The sequence below is a fragment of the Neopelma chrysocephalum genome, unplaced genomic scaffold, assembly GCF_003984885.1.
Source record: "Neopelma chrysocephalum unplaced genomic scaffold, ASM398488v2 Primary Assembly neopelma1_82, whole genome shotgun sequence".
Lineage (NCBI taxonomy): Eukaryota > Metazoa > Chordata > Aves > Passeriformes > Pipridae > Neopelma > Neopelma chrysocephalum.
Window position 1 is genome coordinate 594,071 of NW_020897744.1, and position 26,071 is coordinate 620,141.

Below are 26,071 nucleotides of genomic sequence, written 5' to 3' on the forward strand. Positions count from 1 at the left end.
GTTTGCTGCAGCCAGGGATCAGCACCCCTACCATGCCATGGGATTCTATACACAGGCAGGAACAGGACTGCCCCAAGGAGGATCAGCCCTCCGTGCTGTCTTCAGAAAGGCAGAGCAAGATCAAAGCCAAGAGAGGTGATGCAGCACATGGAGGAGGGAAGTAGGAAGGGAGAGTCTTGCCCTCAAAGCTGAATGGAAGCTTGATCAAATTTGTTTCTACCCTTGCTTGCAGGAACACTAAATCACAATCCACATCTGCTTTAATTCCACTGACCTCTGAAGACATTGCAAAGAAAAACAACCACAGAATCCTGGAAGAACAAAAGAGGGTTTTCCATAGCTGCCTCTGCAAACACCTGGGACAAGTGGAATCTCCCAACAGGCCAGTTCTGGCCTACAGCATGTGAGCTCTATCTTATTTCAGAAAGAAGAGATGCACTGTTGATGCAGGGTCCTTGGGGATGCTCTCTTTGCCAGGAGGAACATCCAGGCCCTGTCAGGTCCTGGCCGTGTTAGAATACAGTACTTTCCTCCCAGCTCCTCTTGGCCCCTTGGAGACCCTCACCCTGTGCCCATCCAGCGCTGCCGAAGGCTCTGCTTTGTTTCTGGATCACTGGGATGCCAAGCAGCACGCAGAGCCCATTAACTGCCTCCACTCTCCAGAAATAAGACGGTGTCAGAGCAAGTTGTTCCTCATCGCTATGCAGCACAGCCTTCCCAGTGGAGGTTTTCAAGGAAACAGAAAGCAGCACGGAACACCTCTGAGTGGCTCAGGCTGGGATTCCCAAAGGGATCTGTGGACAGCAAGCACTCGATTCCAGCTGAAGAACTCATCTAAACAACAGCTTGCTGCTTTGGTCTTCATTTGACCCAGGCAAAGTGATGATTTAATCACTGGAGCCAGCTCAGATTCTGTCCACATGGCAAAAGGGGGAGACGACTGCCACATGTCACTAAACTTACGCTGGTTCAAACCAAGCCTGCAGGGATAAATAATAATAAGGAAGGTGGAAGGATGAAAGCTTTGGCATGCAGGAACAATGCCCCACACTGCAGCTGTTAGCTGGTACATGGGAATGTCCAACCCCATCATCCTGGCCCGAGAGCCTGGTGGGACACAAGTGCTCACTCAGTGCACGGCAGAGGCTAAAGGGGACAATTAGAGTCCAAGGCTCTCCTTCCAGCCAGATGACGCTGATTAACTCCAGCCAACACCATTTAGTCCACTTGGGTTTCCGAATGACCTCCCTTTCCCACTTCAGTGCCTGGCAGTCTCTCACTAACAGAGTCAAGAGCTTCACCAATATCATGCCCAAATAGCTTGAGCAGTGGTTCAGAAAATCAGACAGTGATCAAAGCGCTGATGTGGAGGGAATCACCTCACCTGGAAACACCACATCCCATCACACACCTGGGGAGGGGGACTGCACCAGCAGCAAACACTCACCCACTACAGTGGTCAAGTTTAGGCATTGCCAGAGCTCTGTGGCCTGGGATCAGCCTTCCTTAAGTCCATATTGGGTTGGCTAAAGGAGAACCTTGCTCAGTCACACTGTGCACCAACAAGGGGAGAGAAGAAGGGTGATATGGACTTGTTACTCCATCACACAACCCTAAGCACTCCAGGGCGTTCCTGAAGCTCTCTGCCAGGACTCCAGGAAATAAAATGGGGCTGATACCTAATCACCACATGTGGGATTCAGAGGTTTAGACAGAAATGAGACAATATGATCCCAAAGAGCAGACATCCATCTGCACTCGTCGACAGCAAATATCACCTGCAGCAAAGAGCACGGCCAAATGGGTTTGGTCCAGAGCAGAAGGCAACACGAGAGAGAGTCAGACCACAGAAACAGACACCAACAAGGCACTGGTTGTGAACACAAGCTCTTAAAAGAAACCTGTTAATTTAGTGCATGCCCAGTAATACCATTACACCTGAACCAGCTTCAGAGACTGCACCTGTACCAGCCATCAGCCTGAGGCCCAAGAGCCTCATCTCTTCCTCACACACTTAGGGAAGACCAAAGCCACTCACCAAAGCCACTGATCAAAGTCACTTTCCAGGCATTTATTCTGATTTGCCTCAACTTCCTTGCCCTGGCTGACATGCCTCAAGGCTTCTGCTATTTCTCAATTCCCAATTCCCTCAAAATAAAGGCAGGGCATGGGGGAAGACAGAGGGGACGTATGACTTGATGTCTGGCTGTGTGTCCACACTGTGACCCTTCCAACCTTCTCCTGTTCAGGGCACCAGCACCATCACAAACAAGAAAGGAGACAGACCTGAACTGACCTTAAAGAGAATGGAAAAACAAAGCAGAAGCTTAGAGCTGGCAGGCAAGATGGGGCTATATTTTAGTTAGTCTAAGAAGGAAAGTTCCATCCATTTTCATCAGGAAAGCACTTTGGTTTTATCTCAGGTTTCACAGAGAGAGCTAGTGCTGAAGGTTATTGTACCCTCACACACTGGCCACAGGTAATATTCTCTGTCCAGTGACCAGGGTTCCTTATTGTTTTTTGAAGAAATAGGAAAAAAACCCAGTTGTACAGACTGAGATAAATAAAAACCAAAAAACACAGAAAAAAATGGACCAAAAGAAATAAAGTAAATTTTAGTCCCATACGCATTTCCCTGCAGAGCACAGAAAATACATACACCTGCCTCACTCTCTATTTTGGGATCTCTGTCCAGAATTCAAAACATCTGGATGACTCAGTGTATCAAATTATTATCAAAATCCAAGGAGCTCTGCCTGCCCTACCCACACTGCTGTTCAAAAGTTATGTGTCCCTCATCCTGCCTGAACACGGGCTTTGCGAGTGCTCCCACACAAACAATCCCCTTCAGTGGAAAACCCAAGCAATGCTAAGTTTTTGCAACTAGTATAAAAAAATAAAAAATTTCTGCCTCTCTAACACCTGCACAAATGCTGTCACTACGCCTCAAAAATTGATTTAGCAGAGCACCCAGGTCACACACTCGGTTGTGCTGGTCAGAAACAGCTGCACTGGATTGATGCTCAAGGACCACAAGCAAAAGAGCAAAATAAATTGATGGGAACAAGTGAAAATCTGTCTGTGATCACAGAACAAATTCGTAGACTTCACCACAGAGCAGCGAGCCCTGATGTTGGTGGATGCTGGCTGGCAGACAAGAACTGAGGCAGCCCATTACTTTTTTGCAGTGTGAAGTCGAGGATGAAGGATATAAAAACCTAGAGACCTGCGTTATAAGTCTCACACTGGCAAGTTATGGGATTTTGCAGGCAGGGAGGAAAACAGATTTAAAAGCTGCAACCCTAGTTATTTTTAGAGGGACAAATATTGCAGTTACGCTCTACATCTCTGAAGCTGCATTAAAAAAACCATTTAGCCAAGTTTATTTGCCACAGAGCCAGGAGGGAAAGAGTGTAAGGTAACAGTCTCTTTATGGCCATGGCTAGAAAAATTCCACAAAGCCATACAGGCTCCAGGTGCCAGTGAGGTTTTTCTCCTCCACCCCCTCATAAACCAAAGTTGTCACCACTGTGTGTGTTTGAGCCTGCCTGGCCTCCAGCCAAGCCTCCCAAACCCCATCCCAAGCTGCCTCACAAGTGTCCAGGCACAGGGAAGAGCTCAGGCAGGCTCTGCGCAGACTTGGGGCAGGCAGGTGAAAGCTGCTGAGCCCCATCTCTCCACAGCTGTATTTTACCTCTCTCTGTTCACTGCAGATCTTGCACAACCAAATAGGACGTTTCTGGGCTCCAACGGTTTCTATTCCACACTTGGTGCAAACTTTCTGAAACAAGGAGAGAGAGAGAGAAAAAAAAAAAAGTGGTGTTGGTAACTCCCCAGAGCCACAGAGCCCCTGGGAGAGAGAAGGGTGAGAAACACCTCTCCCAAGAGTTCTGTTTTGCTTTCCTTAGAAACCTAAACACGGCACAATTTTCTTATTTATCCTGGAGAACTATTCACTGTAGGAAGCTGCTTCAGATCTATGTGGACATGAGACAAAGGCAAACCTACAGCACAGTCCTTGACTCCAGAGAAAGAACTGCACAGGGCAAATCAAACCTCATGACCCGCAGACATATTTCCGAATGTTTTTTTTTTTATTCCTCTGAATCCTAAACCCAATCTCTGTGGCATGGAAAGCAGCTGTAACCAAGTACAAGATTGGAAATTCTCTCCTCCCCTCCCTCACACACACAGTCTTAAACCCCACAGCTTCCCCTCCAGTTCACCACATGCTCCTTGCTATTGATTTGTGTTTAGGAAGTGGGCAGGACCACAGCTACACACACATTTCCTGAATGCCTGACAGCCCTTATTGCTGCACAAGGGACCTTTCATGTCTCCGCTGGCATTACAAGCCATTTACAACCTGAATCACCTAATATTATATAATGAAGCTGATGCCTATCAGCCTTGGCATACAGCTTGAATGAGAAATTGGATGAATTCTTTGATCCTCACAGAGCAAAAGCCACTCGCAAGAGGGCTCTGGAGAGCAAAACCTTGCTGAGAAGCACATGAGAATTTGATATCCCCAGGTAAGGACTTACATATCCCCCTAACCAGGCTCCCGTGAGCCTGGAGGTCTGTGTCCAGGGACAAAGGTCTCAGTGGCTCAGTCAGCCCTCAGTGCCCAGGTCTGGAGGAGGAGAGTGACAGAATGATGGTACTTGAGGCAGTGGCATCATTGCATGAATAAACACCCAACTGTTTTGGTCAGTGTAGTCCAGAGGAAGGTCTGTTCCCAACTCATGCTGCACAGAAAGCAGGGAGGCATCAGCAGCCCCCACAGAAGTTGGTGCTCTTCTCCGTCTTGCTGTTCCTGTCCTCATTCTCACAGGGAAACAAGGAACAACCTATTGGGTCTGGTGCATCAAAACTCAAGCCAAAGGGGATTTGCAGATTCAATCACCCCAACTTTCCCTGCCTCAAACCAAAATCCGAGGGAGGAACTCAGTCTGAAATACCCTCAAAGATCCCAATCCCCACACGAATAGCACATTCAAACGCTCCCTCTAGTGGAAGCTTCCAACCGATTTTACTCCTTGCCATAAATTTTCAAAATTCCAATACAGAACGGCGCTTTCCTCCTCCCCTTCTCTGCAGACTAGCTGGAAAACTGAGCATCACTCACAACCCCTCAGAAGAAGACAAAAAAATCAAGGACATTAAATGCAGCCCCATTTCTCATTAAATACAAGACAAAGCACTTTCTTCTCCTGCTCACACTTCACCTTTTATACAGGATACCCTCTGCATGGTAAACGGCACACTGTGCTTTGTCTAACTCCTGCTGTTGTTAACACATCTGGATTTGCATGCATCTTTGTCTTGCCATAATGCCTTCATTTCTAAGGTAATAAAAACTAATATTAAAAGCATTCTTCATAAAGCAGAATGCAGCACTTAGAAAATCCATCAGGCTACGAGAAATGCAAGAACCTCCATTCGGCAGAAGGGGCTTGCCGAGGGTAAATTCTTTGCTATGTTTCAGATGCATCATTACAATTCCAGTCATTGAATTAAACAGGCTGCAATGAGATGGTAACAGAGCACTGCCTGCAAGAAAAATACGAACTTTAAAAATCCATAATTCCCTGACAAATTGCTTATTCCATACAGCACTGCACAAGTGATGGATGTCCCTGGACAAGAGGGAACAAGCTTGAAGTAGGAGTTCATCCTGTGCGTTCTGCTGGAGGGGTGACTGTTCCCTGAGTTCACAACATTAAAAAGGAGTAAGGGGAGAAGCCCAGGGCACCCAGGCAGCACTCCCCTAGGCTTGCACACAGCTGAAAAGTGCAGCCAAGCTGCAAGCAGCTGCAATAAGCACACAGGAAAAGTAGGGTCTCACCTTAAATCAACCTGCATATGAATGCTCCTGAACTGCCCAACAGACTCCAGACAAAAAGTGAATAACCATAAATAAAGAAAAAACCCCATCCTTTCTCTGGGGTTTTCTGGTCACAGCTCTCCCAGAGCCTCAGGCTCATGCTGTGCCACCAGCTGGGGGTTCCTGTCTGCAGCTGCAAATGGAAAAGGCTGGGAAGTGACTGAATCAGCTTCTGCCTCCTCAGTAGTGTACTGGGCTCACAGGAGAGAGGTTGGAAAGCCCTGTGGCAACATGACCTAGCTGGCTTCTGACAAGGTGAGAGCAGAACTGCCAGGGGAAGAAGGCGGGAATACAGCACATCCTGTTATTCCACATGCTTGAAACACAGGAAGCAGCCTGCTTCTCCTGCCGTCTCCTGTCTGTCACCCATTCTCCACAGGCCACGTGCACACAGGCCATGCTCCTCTCAGAGCTGCCCCACAGCTCCCATTCAAACCAGACCTTTCACTTCCCAGTACTCTACTGCTGCTTCCTTCCCCACCCCTTCCTCAAGAGCTACTTTCTCCCTGGTTTAGAGGACCCAGGCGCTCAAAGATTTGCATTCCCTTTCCCAGACACTGCCTTACAAGGACTCTTCTGCATAATCCCTGCATCAGTCAAGCTACTTCTGCAAACTGGATCCGGTGGAGAAACCCACTTGACAGCAGAGACAGCACAGCTCCCAGCAGCTCCCAGCCCTGCAAGTGTGACGGAAGGGTGGTGGGACCTCGGGTCTGATTGCATGGGACACCCACCTCCCTTCCATCTCCCACAAGAGCTTCAAGAGCAACGCTGCAGCCAACCGTGGACCAGTGCAGCCCCAGTTTGGCAGCCTGCTCTGCATGAGAACTGCATCCCACTAACTCCAGCACTGTCAGCACAGAAGGTTCTCCACCGTGGCCTGCATGACCCCTTAACCACAGAGGTGCCAACACGCAGCACTCCACAGTAAAGCTGCAGGTTTTACTCTGTGGGCTCCACAGGACATCTCCTCGGTGACAGGCTGGTGACACTGGTAAGTGTCTCCTTGATGCCAGTTCCCAACGGGGACAGAGTCAGCACAGGCTGCTCCCTTCCACCCAACCACCATCGAGTCAGAAACACTCCAGCACACAGCAGGTACCCTCACCCCTGCACAGGTAACACGCTGAGATGAGTAACTTACAGAGGTGTCTCCCCAGGGAAAGATGGGCTTCAAGTGCAGGAAAACCAGCCTCCCAGCAGAGGCAGGATAAGGTGGTTGCCTTGGAGATCATCATCTCCACAGCAATACAGATTAACCCCTTGGCTGCGGAGCCTAGACCGGCAGCAGTCATCCCTGGGGCGCTGGCAGAGCAGCAGTCTCCCCAAAAACTGGTGCCCAAACAGCAACCCTGAAGTCCTGTTAACAACACACACAACACAGGGCTGGAAAACTCACACTGGTTTGGAATGTGAGGGTGGACTTGAGTTCTCGAAGAGAGGCGTGGCTGGAAGGTCTAAGGGCACAGCAAAGCTCACAGACTCTGAGTTGTCCTTGATGATTGTACATTTCTGTCCCCAAGTGGGAGATGCAGGGGGGGTTGAGACACCCCATCCCAGCACTAAGGGCAGTTTAGGCACTTTAGGATCCTGAGGAATAAGACAGGCAAGAGAAAATCTGATGGTCTGACAGCACCGACCTAGACAACCGGGGCCAAAGTTAACTGTGCAGAGTTATCCAGCTTCCAGGAGGCCCGGTGGCCTTTCCTAGACAGATCTGCCATCAGGAACAGCAGGAACCTGTGTGACCAGACCCACCTTTTTGCAGTCCTGGCAGAAGACAGCCGTGCTGCCCAGCAGCCCGAGTGGCTCCCCACAGAGCAGGCACTGCGAGAGCCCGTTCCCCATCGCGTTCTTCCTCATGTTCTCCAGCCTCTCCACCAGGCGCCTGCGGGGAGAGAGGCGGAGCAGAGGTCACAGCGCTCACCTTGGAAATGGAAGCACCTGGTACTGAGGCTTGCCAAAAACCTGCAGACTGTGCTCCAGACTCAGCCTACCTCTGCCTCTTCTGTGCAGTTCTGGGCCCCTTGCTGGGACCATATGTACCTTCACTTCAGTGTCTGCACTCAGTGCTTCCTATCAGCTGGCTCTTGGTCTTCAGGAGATATAAATCCCTGTAAGCCCATCTACCAACCTTCACCAAGATCAGAATAATCAAACTGGGAATACCACTGAGAGGCCTGACTCAGCTAGTGGGCAGAGCTCACACAAAGAGCTTGATCCTAAACGCTTCAGGAACTCAGTGTCACTGGGGCCACAGTCTCAGCACAAACATTTCCTGCTTGTAGAGCAGGAAAAGCTTTTAATACTCAGAGCAAGGCAAGTCAAAAAGCACCGGGAAAGGGCAGAGGAGTTAGACCTGCCAAGCCCTCTCCATTTTTACATGTCCCTGACAGCAGCACTGCAGGCACATGACTTGCCCAAATCCCATTAGAAGCAGGAAGGCCAGACTGAAGCCATCAGACTAAAATGAGCCTGGCTGCAGTACAGGAATGCCAGTAACTGCTCCCTGCTTCGTTCCACAGCCCGCTTGGAAGACAGGAAGCACATATGTATGCACGATGTCCATAGCAGCAGGACGAGGAAAGGGAAGGAAGGTAGGATAAGCAATTAGGATGCAGGATGTGGAGAGCGTGCAGAGCAAGGCTGCTGTCACGAGATCACTGCTTGGCAATTTTCAGGCATCCATTTGTAGATGGGGACAAGTATCAGCCAGGCCATTTATCAGTGGCAGTGACCAGCCACAGCCATGTGTGTGCAGGAGGCTCAGGGAGGAAGCGATCCTGCTATCCATGCAATCCCATCCTCATTAGTCCTAATGTCCCGTCAACCAAGCCCCACACTGAGAGGAAGGCAAGGTCTGTTTGAAAGAGGTTCTGCCTGTGGTGGTGAGGTCAGACTGCACAGCCAGACCGAGCCATCATTAATGGATTTATGATCCTCGACTTCGGCACAAGAGAACTCCCAGGAGTTAACAAAGGCATTTCAGAGAATGCTTCAGCACGGGAACAGCAAGGGCATCACTTGCTGCAGCTACACCAACCACCACACAGGAACAACCAGCTCCTCAGGGTCACTGGCTGCTGCTGGGGTCTCCCATTTACCACAGAAACATCACTGTCAGTTCTCATTAGCCCTCATTAATGTGCTCTACGCAGGGAAGTGGAGAGGCAGGAAGCTGGGCCTGCTGGACACGGGGTGGGAGTCACTGGGGTTCCTGTCTCACGAGCACAGAAGCTGCTGGGAAATGCTACAGGACTGCCCAACTCCCTGGCTTTAAGGTAGTGCAGGATGATCACAGCCACAGCTGAGGCCAGACCGCCAGCAGGACTGAAAGCAAATGGAAATCTGCAGCAGCAAAAGGATGCCTGTAAATTAAATAATTCAAGCTAGCAAACCCATCCAGAGGGCTCAGCCAACTAGAACATCAACTCATTCACTGCTCCAGGCAAAATCCCAGGGGAGTGGTGCAGACGAGGGAAAACCTGACTGCACTGCCAGCAGTGGCCTCTGAGCCATCCGTCCACCAGCACTGGGCATCTTCCCAGCCTCCTCCAGAGCCACTGGGGCAGCTGCCTCAGCACAGGCTGCATTTTCCAGGGACTGTGTCAGGGCTGCAACCTCAGCAAGCCCCGAGGTGAGAAAGGCTCAAGACGCGGAGAGAAGGAAAACATCACATCCTTCCCAGTGTTCGTCACCTCCAAACAAGCAACGTGGGAGGAGAAAATAAGTGACCTAAGGGATGCTCTGACTGATGGAGGCTGAGCTCAGGCAGGTGGGAGAGCCACCCCTCTGTCTGTGCTGACCTTTCCTCGGGAGGGAAGGGGATAAATGAACGTGACTGTACCCGATGCGCTGCTGCTCGATGATGTCCAGTTTCTCTGCCTTGCGGATGACTTCCAGAATGACCTCAAGCTCCTTTGGGCTCAGAGCCTGCGTCTTCCTCTGCTTCTCAGTCTGGAATGTGTGCACCGACCAGCCCGTCTGGAGCCTGTGGGAGGGGGTGGAGGGTAGGATTCAGCTGTGGAAGGAAAGCACAAAACCCCTGCCCTGCCCCACAGGCCAAACCTGCCAGACAGAGCCACGTCAGCCTTCCATCAGAGGGGTCTGTTCCACAACTAACGCCCAAAGCAGGAGTCTCCTCTCACTGACCACGTCACTCCTCCAGCATCCCAAGTGCTGTGCTGTCTCTCCCTGCCCTCTCACTTCCCTTTCTGCTCCAGTTCGTATTTCACCACTCCAAGCCCTCAATCCTGTTTGTCTCTGCCCACAAAGAAAACCAGTGCCCCTGGGAATGGCTACCCTGCTCCTGGGGGTACCCTTGGAGAGGTGGGTGCTGATGCCAGACACCACAAATGCCAACAGCAGACTCCCAAACACAGGGATTACCTGCATCCTCCTCCCTCCAGATCACACACTTCTAAGGTCCTCCTTTCAAACACACAAATCACTGGGCATGCTTGGAAACATAAATTTGGCAACTTCCCTGCTTGGTCTAAGCCAGGTTCACATGAGGACTTTAGCAAACCACTTCCCTCTGATGTTTCTCCCTGGCTCACTTCGCGAGAGGCAGGAGCTTTCACAGCTCAATTAATTACCATTCAGGAGGGGTTTAGAGGTCACTGGATAAAGTTATGGCTGCTAACAGAATGCAGGGCACTCTCTGGCACAACTGTCTTACTGAGGCTTTCAGGTGCAGGCTGGAGAAGTGGCAGTGGTGTGCACTGTTCACAGCCAGGCAGTCCCCCCAAAACGTGGAGTGCCTTCCTATTTTCCAACACTCTGCAGCAGCAGGATGACCCCAGGGGTTCAGGCAAGAGCAGAGGTGGCAGTGGCATGGTACCAGCTGCCAGAGAAGGAAAGCACCCAAAAAAGAAATGCAGTTCTAGTGCTTGACTCATCTCCCTCCTTTTAGTCTTTAGGTTATGCAGCAATTTTAACTTCAGGGGAAAACGAGATCAAATGACAAGTTCCTAAAACAAAAGAGTGCTGCTGGCAGCTGGGGGATGCTATCAAATACATTTAGGGTGCTGCAGAGATACCAGCCTGCCTCCAGGCCCTTCCTTTCAGCCAGGGGAGGGCTGGTGGGATGGACTCCCACGGCAGGCTGGCAGCCCTGAGCCCCAGCTTTGCAGGCTCCTGTCCCACCAGGCAGGGTACAGTGGGGTCTGTGTGACAGGACAGCAGACCAGTGCTCCACACAGACACCAGGAAAGGATTCAGGCCAGAGCTGAGGCTGGAAGGAGAGGAGGAGGGTGACAAGGACTCACTTGGCTCGCAGTGCCAGCTGCCGGTCGTTGGGGCAAACCCACTGGCCTGTCCCGCTCCCGAAAATCATGTCAGCCATGGCACCAGGCTGGGCAGGAGTGGCAGGGATCACACCTAGAAGAAGCAAACACCAGCACAGCTGTCATTCCACCCCTGAGAAAGCACAGGGCAGCACTTGGCAGAGCCTCATTAACCATCCCAGAGGGCCACTCTTCCAGCAAACCGAAGGGAGGTGATCTGCTGGCATCTCACACAGGGGAAGGAGACAGACTCTCACCCACAGGCAGCGATAAAAACATACCATCATCCTCATAAAATATAAGCTAATAAATATCTTGAAATACCTTGAAGGCAAGGCTGGAAGTTTAGATTTTATGGTACTCTCAAAAAAAGCCAGACACTCTTTGTCAGTTCTGATTTTTCATTTCAAACTAGAGAAAAGCGTTGTCTGTAAGAATAATCTCTGCCTTCCCACCTCCACAGCCCCAATGCTGCAGTTCTGACAGAAAAAGCCAAGCTAAAAGGACATAAAGAAGCTATAGTTGCCTTTTTCTTTTTTACCTCTTAATGGGGTAACAAACAAAAACCCACGCTACAATCAGCATGAATAGTGGCAAGTCATTTAGTTCATTAAAACTGCCTCCATAATAGCCTGATATTTATAACTACAGCCTACAATAGCAGCTTGTTTGCATTCTCTGATGCTGAAGACAGCACCTCTTGCAGCAGATCTCCTGCTGCGGCTCCTGTCCTCGGTACGGTCACACCAGTGATTCCTCGTGTTCAGTGACAGTTTCACTGAACTGATCAGTAAAGGCAGCAAGAGCCAACCTCCCTGTGCTCATGGGAGAAACATTCCCAAGAAACTCTGCAGCTAAGTTAAGTGAGTCCTACCACGGCAGCCTGGGTGAACGGGAAGCACCAGGGGACAGGCACAGCCAAAAGATTTCAGTGGATGCACAATCAGACTTGATGTATCGAGCTTTTAACCAGCTGGGTTTGCTCTCCAGCAGAGCGAGTGTCTCACAAGCCCTAATGCATAAATTTCCAGGTATTAATACTTACTTTCCCCAGAACAGACACTTGCCAGCTTTGAAACCGTACCTGCTGGGCAGAGATAACGTGTTTAATGCTGGCTGGCAAACAGAAATCAGATACAACGGCAGGAAGGTGCATCACCTGCCAACTGTGCCACAGTTCCCGAGCAAACACTTGCTCCAGTCTCAACCCACAGCACAGTTCCCCAGCAGTGCCTGTGGGTCAGTGCTGCACCTACCCTTGCTATCTGCTGCTGACACACAGAGCTCTCTGCATGGGGATGCACGGGGGCATCACAGGCTGATGGCCTTGGCCCTGTTACACAGGCACACACACAGCTTGTGCACATCCATCCCTCCCTCCCTGTGCTGAGCTTACACGTGCCACACATGCCACGCTCACCCCCAGCACAGAAACACTAACCTGTGTCAGAGAACTGACAGCTCCCTCCTGCCAAACCCCACGGCAGCCCTGAGAGCCAAACCACTTACTGACAGTGAACCAGTTCTCTACTCTCTGACCACCTGATTTTTGGAAAGAGTCTGAAAACTGAGTGATTACAACAGGCAGGAGAGAAGAGGGGAAGTTCCACACGGAGCACAGATTTCCTTCAGAGCAAAGGGACAGATGTATAAAAAGGGTGAGGGCTCAACACAACTCAAACTGTACAAGTGCAACCCAAACTGTGCAACTGTGCAAAGTGAAGCATGGAGGAGATAGGAAGCTGCAGGAAAGAGGGTTGAGACAGGAAAGACAGACAGAAGTGTCACTTTCAGTTTTTTTAAACCTTTACTACATTAGTTAAGGTGATCACTTCTGAAAGCGAAGAAATCCTTGAACCCTGGCACCTTCAATTTACCAACTGCTTTCCCCGCTCTGCTCAGCGCTACACATGCTGTGGGTTTGCATTTCCATTTGGTCCCAGAACACCTCGTGCTCTTTTCATCTTCTCCACGATCTCAAGCGAGGAGAGAACACCTTCCCCACACACATCCCCCAGCAGCTCACACACAGGGGAGCAATCAAGCATGAGCAGCAAAAGAATACAGCGGCTCCCGCCCCCGGGGCAGGGTTAGAAGAACAGAGAAGCTACAATTTCACACAGAATGGCTGACCTGGGATTTTACAGAGATTTTCTAAGCCTGTGATGTGTGGTTACAGGATTATATGCACATGTAGCCCCCCACACATATGCATATATTAAATTACTCTTCAGCTGCACCACGTATTCCTCCCTCCCACTCGGGCACACCTCTGCGTCCACTGCTGAGGCTCAGTGCTCACAGCCACACTGTGAGCGGCACTCGATGCCTCTGGGATGGATGTTTAGCATAAAAGCTGGAGCTGGAGATGAGCCCCAAATCACAGCCAGGGCAGGGGAGTTTGCTTTGCCAGCAGCTGAGCTTTCAGGGCGGAAAGCTGTGCTGAAAACATCTGCCCCTCCTGCTCAGCAGAGCTTTATCTGCTCTAACAGAGCTGAAGGCGAGTCAGAACAGAGCACATCAGCTGAGCATTTTTCTCAGGAGAGACCTAAATGCATTCTCCAGCCTCACAGCACAGTGAGCTTTGCTCAGCGTGACTGAACAAAAACAAGCAATGTCATGCTCTTTTGCCTCTTGTTACTCAGCATACGCTTTCTGTTCTCCACCATTCCCTGAGCACCATCTGCAAAGAGAGAAGGAATAAAAAACACTTCTTGAAGAGCCATCATATCCCAAAACAGTCTTCAGGGAGATTATTCCCTGAAATATTTACAGGAGAATTTTCTTCTGACGGCATCGGGATGTGCTGTTTCCTCTCATCTAAGCTGGCTCTGCAGTTGGCTTTGCACCCTGGCCTCTGAAAAAAGGCTCTGGTGGGGAGTGACACAACTACGTCAGAGAAGGAAAGAGGAATGGGACACAGTCTGCTGGGGCAGAAGCAGGGCTGGAGGGAAAGGACTATCTCTCATGGGCATGGGAATGATGCCAGAGGAGTGGTTTCCATCATCTGGAAGGGATGAAGCATCCTCCCTCTTATCTCTGTACAGGACAAGAAGTACAGTGGAATCAGAAACACCAAGATAGCAAAACCACACCAGCCCGGGGAGTCATTTCAATGGGCTGTGGGGAAACATCCCTCTCTTGCAGTCTCTTGCATTCTCTCTCAAAAATACTCCAGTTAGCACCTACCTCACCCAGCCATCCCCTCCCTGTCCTCCTCTCAACAGACTTAAGGAAGGGTGGAAGCAGCCAGTGAGAGAGCAAGAGAAATCCACAGCTCCTGGCCCACCTGCCAGGACACTGCCTACAGAACAAAGGGGTGGCACAAGCACTTAGTGTTACAGAAAGAAAACTTCCCAGTCCAAGATTCTGCTTTTTACTTGAATTCAGAATTAAAAGGGAGCTCTTACCGATATTCTATGACCTGCTTTAAAAGCACTCCACCTGTTTGTTCCTTTCCTATGATGGAGGAAGTCATGTGAAACAAAACCTCATTAAATCTGAGTCCACCTGGCTGCCCTGGGCACAGAAGCACAGGGGAGCTCTGCACGGAAGGAGTTCTGCCCTGCAGTGAGCCAACCCCTCACGTGGGGCCTGGAGCATCCTGGAGGATGCAGAACCCAGCACATCTCTGCCTGCAGCTCTGCTTCTGCTCTCCCCATGATAAGACTTGTGCTCTTCAGCCACAAAACAGGGCATCTGAGAACATGACTTCAGTCTGGGAGGGAAAAGTCTTCTGGTGGGGTCTGAGCAAAGGGAACAAGGGCAGGCAGACACAGCCCTTTGACTTGATGCTCTTCGAAGAATTTCAGGCTCTCCTGCAAAAGGCCATTTTCCTCAGCAGAACAGCAACGTGAACATCATGTATCTTTACCTCAGTAACAGAACACACTCACAGCAGGTCATGCCAAAGGTACAGTGAGCACAGTACTTGCTATCTGACCACTTCCAAGAGCAGATGCTTCAAGAAGAGTGTAAGAGTAGAGCACAACACAGCAATATTTATCCAGAATACCCTCTCAGCCTCCAGAGATTCCTGGATCATGCACTCTGTGAGCCAGGCTGCAGCTCTGTATTTAACACCCCTAACATCTTTCTATCCCAAATTTATCAGCTTGCTTTTTCAGCTCATGTACTTTTAGCACCATCTCACTACACCAAGTCCCTTCCCCGCTCCTCCACCTCGAACACATTTGGACTTTACCTTGACTACACCAAAGTTAAAACTGGAGGGTCCTGTTGACATCGAGGCAGTCACTGCAGCAGAAACACCTCCCCACACAGTGACAGCACAGCCTGCACCAGCCCTCCTGCAGCTGGGCTGATTACAGGTGCCCACGAAGCATTAATTCCTCAGAGCCCTGCAAATACAAAAATATCCTACACGGGCCCGTGAGGAGCTCTCCAGTCAGCTTTCATTTGCCTGCTTATTTCAGCTGAGCAGCTCGTGTCTGTATTAATTTGTTTTCATAGGAAATTAATTAGGCAATTTTTTTTTAAATACTTCATTTAAAAAAAAATCAAAATTAATTGGCCGGGGACAAGTCCCCAGTTCCCAAGCCGTGCTGTGCCGGTGTAATTAACCCGCCTGCTTCCAGGGCGTCACCTCCCCCAGGACTCCCAGTCCGCACCAGGTACCTGCTGGGCTGTTTTTCCTTTTAGCGGCTGCTCCCTCAAAGAAGCAGTGTAATTACTCTCTGCTCCGCTCACCAGACCCCATTATCCCCGGGAAACCTTAGCAACTAAGTGAGTGTTTGCTCGTGTTGCTATGACAGAGGATAAATGACTGGCGGAGATTGATAAGGTTAACCCAGCCCCTGCCTCCCGTCCCCCGGCCCCTCCTTTTTCCTCCCAGACACCGGGGAGACAAGGGCGAGCAGGCAGGGAAAGGCCATTTACTCCAGACGCAAGTCTTCCCCTCGTGTTTTAAAGATCCCAGTGCCACGGTTGTATTTCAAAGCACACGGCTGTTTTGAAGCGACAGAATAACCCTCGGGGCTGTCGAAACGTGGCAGAAGACACGCACTTGACTTTGAAGATCTGGCCAAGTCTCAGGGCAGTAACTGTGGCTGTACAAGTGCTGGCTGAATCAGGGCTTTATAGAAGTTTTTCTCACACACAACCCACTTTGAACTGCCCGTTCACACCTACACCTAGCAGTTCGTCAGCCCCTTCAGCGGCACAGGAGCCTGCTGCAAGCATCAATAAAATGCTATAAAATGATTTTATAAGGGCTAAGCAGGCAGGAAGCACAACATCAGCGGAGTCAGGTGATCCCCATCATCTCCTGCTCCCCTCTCTCAGGCAGGGACACACCTGGGCTCAGGGGCACAGCTGAGGAACAGCCTTTTGTCGTTCCTTACAAATCCTCACAGCAGCACAAACCCTCAGCAGCCGAGAGAGAGCCAAGAGACACAAAGAATCCAACACGATCAGACTTGACTCGCAGCTCTGTGGCTTGGGCCAAAACACAATGTCCAAATAAACACCACAAAGCTTTGGCAAGCTTTGGGACAACAACTTAAGAACCCAATCAGACAGACTTTTTCCAGTCTGTCTCACCATGACAGCTCAATCTAAGCAGTGTCAGCGCCAGCAAAATAGGCACAACCTCATTCAGAGCCTCATTCAGTCAATTCTGGTTGGCCCAGACCAAATTAAACACCAACTGGCTGCAGCACACAGCAACTGAGAGGTGTTGTTATCACATGAGGCCAAGCTGGCAAAGGAGCAAGTGAGGATGAGGTTTGAGGGGAAAACAAAGAATGTTTCCATGCACCAGAGCTGCTTCCCAATCCTGGCAGCAGTGACAAGAAGCCTAACTGCTTTTAGGATGGAGCTTATAAAGAGTTTATAAAATACAATGCCCTGGAGGCTCCTGCCAGTCCTACAAGTGGGAAGATAAAATCAGCTCTACAGGAAAGCCGACATACAGTACCAACAACCCTTTATTAATGAGAGGCACTTGTTAGTGTGGCTACTTGATATATGGTAAGCTATAAAAAAACCAGGTTTTGCCCAAGAAAATCAGTCTTCAGCGCCCCAGCACCCTATGATGCTGAGGAGAAAAGCCAGCACTTGTTCCACCTGCCAAGGTATATCTTTATTTATCAGACTTTGGACTTATTTCCTCCTGATCCCCAGCCAGGCAAGTGTGTTACGCAAAGTGAATAATTCATGGAGACAGCAGGCTCTTTCTGACTCACGTTCTGGGGCAGGTTGATCTGGCATAGGCCTAGGAGAAGCAAATTAGCATCTAAATGGCCAATTAGAGAAACTCATTTCACTATTCTGATATGCTAAAAAGCTCAGGAGGCCTTAGCTGAGGGTTGGCGTGTGCAATCTGCACCTCCCAGCCTCCAGAGAAGCATCAGGTTTCTTAGAAAAAATTGGACATAGTAGGGAAGCACTGGCCAGTGTTTGTCAAGGAATCCCTTGCAGAAGAACCACATGCCAGCCTGTTTCACAGGTAACCTCAAGTGAAGCAGGAAAAGCACAGCTCACGGCCAGTGGAGGAACTCTGCTGAGCAGCCCCAGGCCTTGCCAAAAACTCACTATCCAGCACAGCTCTGAGCCACAGGCCTGCCAACACATGTGGAGGATGAAATAGCCTTTCTCAGCATCCTTAAGGTACAGTACTGGTTTCAGGCGTCCTAGGAAGCTTTTGAACAACACAAGCACGGCCACTTCAAAGACCTTTATCACCCTTTGTTGGTACAAGCAAAAGGAAAGTCATGGACTTTGACCAGGCCCTGCAGAGTACCTGACCCAACCCGAAGCACACCAAAAACTCTGAGGTGGGAACAGCGTATCACAGTTACAGGCACATACAACAGCACCATCACCCTGTGCCAGAGTGCCCAAGAACCACGGCAATCCATCCTCCATCAGGTGCACGTGGCTGTCCCCACCACACGACACGCAGGAGCCCAACAGCAGCTCTGCAAAGCACGATGTGGCTGATAATTTTTTCCATGGAGCACGTTGCTTTCAACCTCCCACTTCGGGCTTGTTTCCCTCCACACCTTTGCCACTTACAGTCAGTTCCCTTCAGGGGGCTGAACTCCACCTGAATTCACAGAATGGCTGGGGTGGGAGGGGACCTCTGGAGATCACCCAAGCCGCAGAGCAGGCTGCACAGGGCACATCCAGGCAGGCGATCAGCCCTGTGCAGCTCACCCCGCTGTTCCTCCTTTCACAGAGACTCTCCCACCTGTAGAGCGCCGGCTCCGAGTGCCCAGGCCCCTCCTCGAAGCTCCCCGGTCCCAGCCCACCCCTACCCACGGGCACGGCCCTTTCCTTGGAGTGACACGTACCTGGCAGCCGGTAGGGACCGAGCCCTGAAACTCTGCTCAAACTCCGCCCGGAGCGCCCGTGAGGCCCCGGCAGAGCCGCGCCGAGCCGAGCCGAGCTTAAACTAAGCTAAGCTAAAGTAAGCCAAGCTGAGCAGAGCCGCCCCGCCCGGTCCCCGGCGCGGCTCCCCCCGCGCACCCACCTGCGCTCGGGCCTCGGTCGCGGCCGCTCCGCGGAGCCGCCGCTGCCCCGGCGGGACGAGGCGGAAACGGAGCGAGCCCGGAGCGCTCCCGCACCGCCCCCGCCCGCCCCCCGCGCGTCCCCTGGCGGCCACCGACCGGCCCCGACGGGGGATGCGGGCACGGATGGATGTGTGTGTGTGTGTGTGTGTGCGCTGGGAGCGGCCGGAGGGGATGCGGGCACCGCCAGGGGCGCGCCGGGAGCGCAGACAGATGTGCGGCTGGGTCCGGCCCGAGGGGATTCAGGCACAAGCCAGATGTGCGCCGGGACCTGTGCGGGGCTCCGGGCACCGCCAGAGGTGCGCCGGGAGAGGAGCGGGGATGCAGGCACAGATGTGCGTGTGCTGGGAGCGGCCGGAGGGGGTGCGGGCACCGCCAGAGGTGCGCCGGGAGAGGCTGGGGAGGATTCAGGCACAAGCCAGATGTGCGCCAGGACAGGCCGGGGGGAATGTGGGCACAGCCAGACGTGCATTGGGAGTGGGGATGTGGGCACAGCAGCTGTGCACCGGGACCTGTGTGGGGCTCTGGGCACCTCCAGATGTGCGCCAAGAAGGGGTGGCGGGGATACAGGCCCAGCCAGATGTGCGCTGGGAGAGGCTGGAGGGGTTGTGGGCACAGCCAGATGTGTGCTGGGAGCAGAGCAGGGCTGCGGGCACTGCCACATGTGTGTCCCAAAACACCCACGGGGAAAAAAAGCACCAAACTATAAGCAAGGAAAGGCCGTACCAAAACAAACCCGAAGAAACCCCAAACAAAGAATTCCCCAAAACAATAGCAAGAAACCCCACCCTCAAAACAGAACCAAATGAAACAACCTCCAACGAAACAAAAAACCCAACCAAACAAAACCCCCAAACACAAACCTACCCGAATAAAACAAACCTTCCAAAAACCATTAAAAACAAACAAAAAAAAACCAAACTCAAAACCTCGAAGTTAAACAAAAAAACCTCAAACCTTAAGAAAGAAAGAAACAAACAAATCACAGAAAAACAGAACCTCAGCACAAAAATTAACTTTGCAGGAGTAAAAAAAAGATTCAAACCAAGAACAAAAGATGACCTGCCAAGTCAGCCCCTGGGCAGCCATGGGGAGCTTGGAAATTTTAAAACTGAAGGGCCCAAATCTGCTGAGTGATCCCAATAACATTTGCTGGTAACAGCAGCAATATTTGGTCTTGTGAAGAGACAACCTGGGATCATGCAGTGAGTCAACAGAAAGTCACAGGAACACAATTAGTCCTTTGCACAAGCCTGAGAACACAGAAATTCAGGCTCATTACTGTCTAAATGTCCAGTGGATGCTGTGAGTAAATTTGCCATGTGACAGGAGGAAAAGAGGAAGGAAGAGAAGATAAATCCTTAGCCTGTGTTTCCACTCTCTGTTCAGAGTCTGCTCTTGAGAAATCTACAGGCCCTACAAGCCCCATCGTTTCCACACATCCACCAGACCTCAGGAGAAGCTGAGGGACCCTCAGTCACCTTTCACTTAAATGGAATTCAAGTCTGAGCATATATTTTACTTTTTGGTTTAGGCAGCTGTTGAAAAATACATCAGAGGAAGCAGTTTGCATGAACACAGAGCCCGGATTTCTGTGGAAGAAAGCACTTGACGATGACATTTCACACCAGGGTAGTTCCTCCACAGTCAGTAATATAAATAAATTAAACACACGGTTCAGCCGGTTTCAGGAAAAAGATAAATTACCTTATTTAACCACCTGTACTGGCAGGGAAATGACACATCTCAGAGCCTGCATCCCCTCTGCTGCTGAATTTGCTCATCAGGATCCTCACAGAACCACAGATTCTTCAGAGTCTGACTGCAAGGCTGGGCCCTGGTAACTGGAGTCACAGAGAATAAATATGACATTACATTAAAAAATGTTTAAAGGCTAAATACGAGTTTGATCTTTCATAGCACAAAGTCAATTTTTAACATACTCGTTTCTCAGCACTTCCAATTCCACCCGAAGAACCCTTCAAAACCTCTCTTTTATCGATGATGGGTTTCACTGAATTATTCACCAGATCTCAGCTGCCTGAGGTTTTAAATGTGACAAGGACAGTAACAGAGAACAACCTTCTCCCCCTCCTCCTGCAGGCCTCCCAGTGCTGCTGACAGGGGCACCGTGATCCTGTCTCCTCCCAGCTCAGCACACACTGGCACACCAGGAACAGCCTCCTGTGTCACCCTCGGACTGGCACATCCTTCCGAAGATGGAAAATAAAAAAAATCACCTTTTCCAGAGAGTTGCTGAACTCGTGGGTGTGAAGTTGTCCCTCAGAAGAACTGCAGGTGTTTAAAAGCACCTACTGTACACCTAAAGGATCCAAAGTGTAACAATCCTGGAGTGCTACAGGAAGTGATTCCCAGTTTGGACACTGGGCTCATAAGCAGGGTCTGGGCTCCCGTTCTCTGCTGTGTCAGAACTGAGATGTTGTCCTGCTGAGCTGCCTCCCACAATTTGGCTGTAATCTCTGGTTTATCACAGGGTCCTTCAGGTTAGGGCTCTCATCATCTGTTAAGCATTTGCACATGGGTTCCAGGTGGACAATTAGCATTTTAATACTCAAATAATATTAATTATGGGCTATTTAAAACACACAGAGGAACCAAAGGCCAAACTGGCCCTCTGTTTGTCTCCGAATGACCATTTTCCAGGGACACAGGCTGACAACTGGGGAGGATCTGCCTCAGCCAGGCCTGTTTGGCACTGCTTCCCCATCCCCCTGACCGCTCCAGCTCGGTCTAGCTGCTTCACAATTCACAGCAAGAAGGCCAGGGATGTTCTCCAAGCTCTTACTCTGATTGCAATCCTCTGATTCAATTTGTATTCGCCCGTCTAATTACCATTCCTTAATAAAAATGTCAATGATTCCGTCCCTAATCTGAACCAAAAAAATCTTGTCTGTGAGGCACACCTGCTCAAGGATACAAGACAAAGCAAGCGTCGAAAGAATACTGATGCTTCATAGCAAATTAGGTTGCTTATTTTGACCTGTTTTAAAGAATAATTCCAAATTCTGATCACATTTCCCTTGCAAGGGCAAGGCTCAGGTCTAATTCCCCTTTCCTTGTTCGTGTTAAGCCTACAGCATCCACAATACCACTTCACAAGACTTCCTCTAGTAGCCCATGTGGTAAGTCTATACACGGCTTCCGTGCCTCTGTGACACAGGAAAATGATGCACATTTGGGAATAATCTGGTTCCATGGGGAAATGTGGAGGAATTTCTCAGTGTAGTTGCATTTGAAGTCAACAAGTGCACCAAGATTTGCCTGGGGGTGATGCCCTTTCAGAACAACATTATCTGCTGCCAGGGACACTTCATAACCCAGCATCCTCCCAGCCTCCTGCAGCAGCAGAAAGGGCAGGTTAACCAGGAGAACATCGGTCCTATCCATCCTGCTATTCCAGCGAGGAGCTGTCAGAATGTTTTCTTTGTGTGTAGCTCAGCCACTCCCACTGGGCTCTAATTTTGGCTGGCAAGTCAGGTTTTATCATAATAAAAATTAATGACAACCCCCACTTGTCATTAACAACAAGTAATCCCCTTCCCTCAGCTGTTCTCCAAAAATATCACACTCACTTCTCAGTCTGGATGAATTATTTACATCCCATCACTGCTGTTGTCGTTTTCCTTGTCTTTTGCCCTGTGTCACCATCCCTTTTATCCACATGCAGGCTTTGGGGACCTTCTGGCTGCAGTACAGCATCAGCAATAACCATCAGTGAGAACCCCTGCTGCTGATGCCATGGAATTAGACCATTAGCGACAGTCGGAGAGGGATCAGCTGTGGGAGCAGCCTGTGGGAGCCTGATTCCATCATAACCTGTCCGAATGCAACCGCCAGCGCCTGGCAAGCTTCACGTCTAAATAGATGAGAAGGAGAGAAGGGAAGAGGCAGGGAGGGCAAAAAAACACCCAAAGAGGATTAAACCACATATTATTCCCAGGGAGAGAATGACAAATAAGAGGAGCGTTGCTTCAGCAGCTGTTCCTGGAGTTCCCATGGTTTTCGTCCAGGTTCACCTCTGAAGGAGACGTGCTGATCTCCCTCACTGTGAGGGTGTTGCAGCACTTCCCACCACCACACACAGTGAGGGCAGGAGGCCTGAGGGTGCCCCAGCCCCAAAAACCTCGGGAGAGCTGTTGCTGCCTCGGGAACTGGTTCTCATGTACCTGGCAGTAGGAGAGGTGAAGGGAAAAGGTGAGGTGAAAGGGAAAGGCGTGAGAAGGAGGTGGAGGGAGAAGGCACTGAGGTGGGGGGAAGATGGAAGGGCAAAACCTGAGGAGAGGTGGAGGGGGAAGTCACTGAGGGGAAGGAAGATGGAGAGGGGTCACAGACAGGCCATGCCAGGGCTGCTGACCTCCCTTCCCCTGCTGCATTCTGGGCTTGATGTCAGCTCTGGGAGGCCATGCCAGGGCGGCTGCAGGTCCCCGTGGGCAGGAGAGCAGCGTGGGCAGGCAGTGGAGGGCAAGGGGCTGCCCAGGACCCCCTCCACCACCCAGGGCTGGCATGAAGCCACCACAGAAAAAGAAGCCACCACGAGGAAGCACCACCACCATCACCACCATCACCATCACCACCATGAGGGCAGGTGAGCTGGAGAGAAAAAAACCCAGCCTTTCCCAGGAAACCACAGATGGTTCTTTAAAACCTTTTACTGAACCTGTAGCCCGTTTATACACATAGTTTCACGTGTAGCTACAGATCTATCAAAAAAAATATTGAGTGCATGTAACTACACCGCATAAGCAGTAGGAGGCATAAGGCATCTGTCAGGAAGTAGGAAATTTCTTACACTGCCTGAGATTTGGGATGCTGTAAATATTTAGTGGTTTTCTTTTGGTGAGCTACAGTATATTTGTTTAAATATTCACCGTTCCAGGGGCGTGAGTCACGGCCCTGCTCTAAGTTCCCATCAGTGGGGGTGAGTGGTTGTTAAAACTACAGAGAGGGGAGGCTAATTTCCATGTAATTCCTTCCATGTTAAGGAATACTTCCATTCACTTCCAGTATCTCAGTACAAAAGGTGCCTGAGAGTTTCCAGAAATTGTACTATTAAAAAAAAAAAAAAATCACATGGCTTGCTGCATTAATGGATAACAGCTTAAAAAAATCCCCAACAACTAAGAATCAATTTCCTGCCTAAATGGAGTCAAGCAAGCCCAGTGAACTTGATGCCATTGCAGAAGTGCTATTAATGCATTAACAGCCTCCATAAATACATTTTACAGGTGTGAGAATCGCTAAGTTAGCCAATTGGAAAAATATATATTTCCCACTTAAAATAAGATTTTTGGGCCATTAATATTTTCCTGTAGATTTGGTTTCTTATTAATGGCCACATGAAGGCACGGCAAGCAGTTTTCTCATCATTCTTTTTATGAAGTAAGCAGGAGAGCCTCAGAGGCACTGCTTACAGTTTTGCTAACAGCATTTATCACTTTAACAGGTAAACACCACCACAAAAGCAGAAAGCAGCGGGCCCACTCCCCTCCAGTGCTTAAAATCCCAAGTCCCAGGAGGAACCCTGACTCAGCCCAAGGTACCGCAGAGGAGAATAAGGAAGATGCAGAAATAAGAAAGGTTGTGGCATCAACTTCCACCATTTTGGATTCTAGTCAAGCAGAGGAAGGTCTTTCAGCTCAGCCTTTGATGGGATGGGATTCCTGAGGATCCCGAAGCAGAGGAGGAGAGGCTGAATGTCTGTGAGGTGAACAGAAGGAAACGGTAGGAGTTGTGTATCCACCCTGCTGAGCCATGCCCAGCTGCCAGGCACTCCCCATCGCTCCATCCCAGCCATCACACAGCAGGGACGGGAGATTGCTGCAGTTATTCTCTGGAAAAGCGAGTGTGAACTGGTCCTGAACGAGCTGGCACAGCCTCTGAGCTGCACCAGTGGTGCCACCCAAAAATCTCAACAACTTCTGTAGCTTCATACTGACTACTCACTGTCTATATCATTTATATTGTAGAAACAAACCAACCTGTTCGTTAAAATACGGGTGCAACTCAGATTGCTCCCAGCAATTAAAAGTGCTCCTTTCCATGCTGCCTGTTTGTCCTGGAGTATCTCTAGTTACTGCTGTTAGTTTGTTTCAAAATAATACTCACTGCATTACACCCTGGGCTTTCCAGGTATTCCCGTTGTCCATTGCTGGTTTGTGGGCAGCTGAGGGACCAGACACCTTGTTTGGAGGCTGAAATGATTTGCAGGCACACGGACTTACCTTACTCGAAACCAAGCAAGCTGCAAGGTTGGGATGGGAATCCAGCCCTCGCCTCCTGGCTTGTGATCCAACTCTTAGGTGCAGTATTCCACTTTTTAATAAAAGTTCATTGTATCAGACCCTCAGATGTGATGTTCTGGAGAAGCACAACAGATGTACAAGAAAAACAGAGCACATCCATAACAGGGTTTTCCTTGGCATGGTAGGTAGCAACTAGAAGCCCATTTGGACAATATGAATTAAAAATTATGTCGAGCAGTCGGCTGCCTTTTACTTCCCTACTTCAAATTCTCATAGTAAAGGAACTTTCATACAGAGTGTTATGACAATATTCAGGAAAACAGCCCAGGCCACACTAAGGGAAGTATTTGGAAGTTAGGTGACATATGAAAGGAGAGAAAGTTTCCCTGAAACCCCTCTGAAAGACACTGTTGCGATTTTAAAAGTTTCTTCTTAATGGCTCTTCCAATAGACTCTTTTATACAGAATTGATGTTTATATTTGGCTTTTCTCCTGTTTAATACTTTAAGCGCTGCAGGATACCCAAATGCTCTCACAGCCTTTCGCAGGAGCAGCGGCTTCACAGCTCCCCAGATTCCAATAATGTCATTACGTGCAACTCTGGAGCTTTTTGCAAGCAGATAACCAGATGAACAATAAAAAGTAAGCAAAAAATCCCATTAGGAATTAATTAACTGACGTTCAATTGCATCCGCTTCTACCCTGCCGGAGTCACTAACAAAATCAGCACGCCTGCAAATTCAGAAAGGTTGGAAGAACAGATTAAGCATCCAGAAAAACACCACAGCGTTTCTCTCAACACAATAGTTTATAACCTTCTATTTTGTTTTTATGAAGTTTAATGCGCAACACATTTCAGTCTTATTTTTATGCTGTACTTATTAATGTAGCATTTGAGCATCGACATTTTAAAAATAAATTCCCGCCCGGTTAAATACGTGTTATATTTGAAAGGGATTAGTTCTTCACTTATAGGATATGCTGAAATCCATACCAGAAACTCTCTTTAAAAATAAAACTGTACCAGATGAACGGCTCAAACACATACTGGAGAGGATTTTCAGCTGTCTTCAAAGCACTTAATCAGTGTCTTACTAA

The 26,071-nt window shown here is 49.8% G+C and overlaps 1 protein-coding gene across 2 annotated transcripts in view; it reads right to left on the reverse strand.

Moving 5' to 3' along the window:
- RPH3AL (rabphilin 3A like (without C2 domains)) overlaps positions 1–18,758 on the reverse strand; it is a 39,871-nt gene extending 21,113 nt beyond the window's left edge. The window contains exons 1-6 of one of the 2 annotated variants that reach the window (XM_027690905.1): positions 18,674–18,700; positions 12,224–12,262; positions 11,161–11,272; positions 9,738–9,881; positions 7,649–7,778; positions 3,695–3,781 (exon numbers count right to left, since the gene is read on the reverse strand). In XM_027690905.1, the coding sequence (XP_027546706.1) occupies positions 3,695–3,781; positions 7,649–7,778; positions 9,738–9,881; positions 11,161–11,237 (438 nt within the window). In that variant the 5' untranslated portion in view covers positions 11,238–11,272; positions 12,224–12,262; positions 18,674–18,700. Of the gene's footprint in view, positions 1–3,694; positions 3,782–7,648; positions 7,779–9,737; positions 9,882–11,160; positions 11,273–12,223; positions 12,263–18,673 lie in introns of both variants that reach the window. The other variant, XM_027690904.1, reaches the window with a different exon arrangement.
- Positions 18,759–26,071: the final 7,313 nt, after the last annotated feature.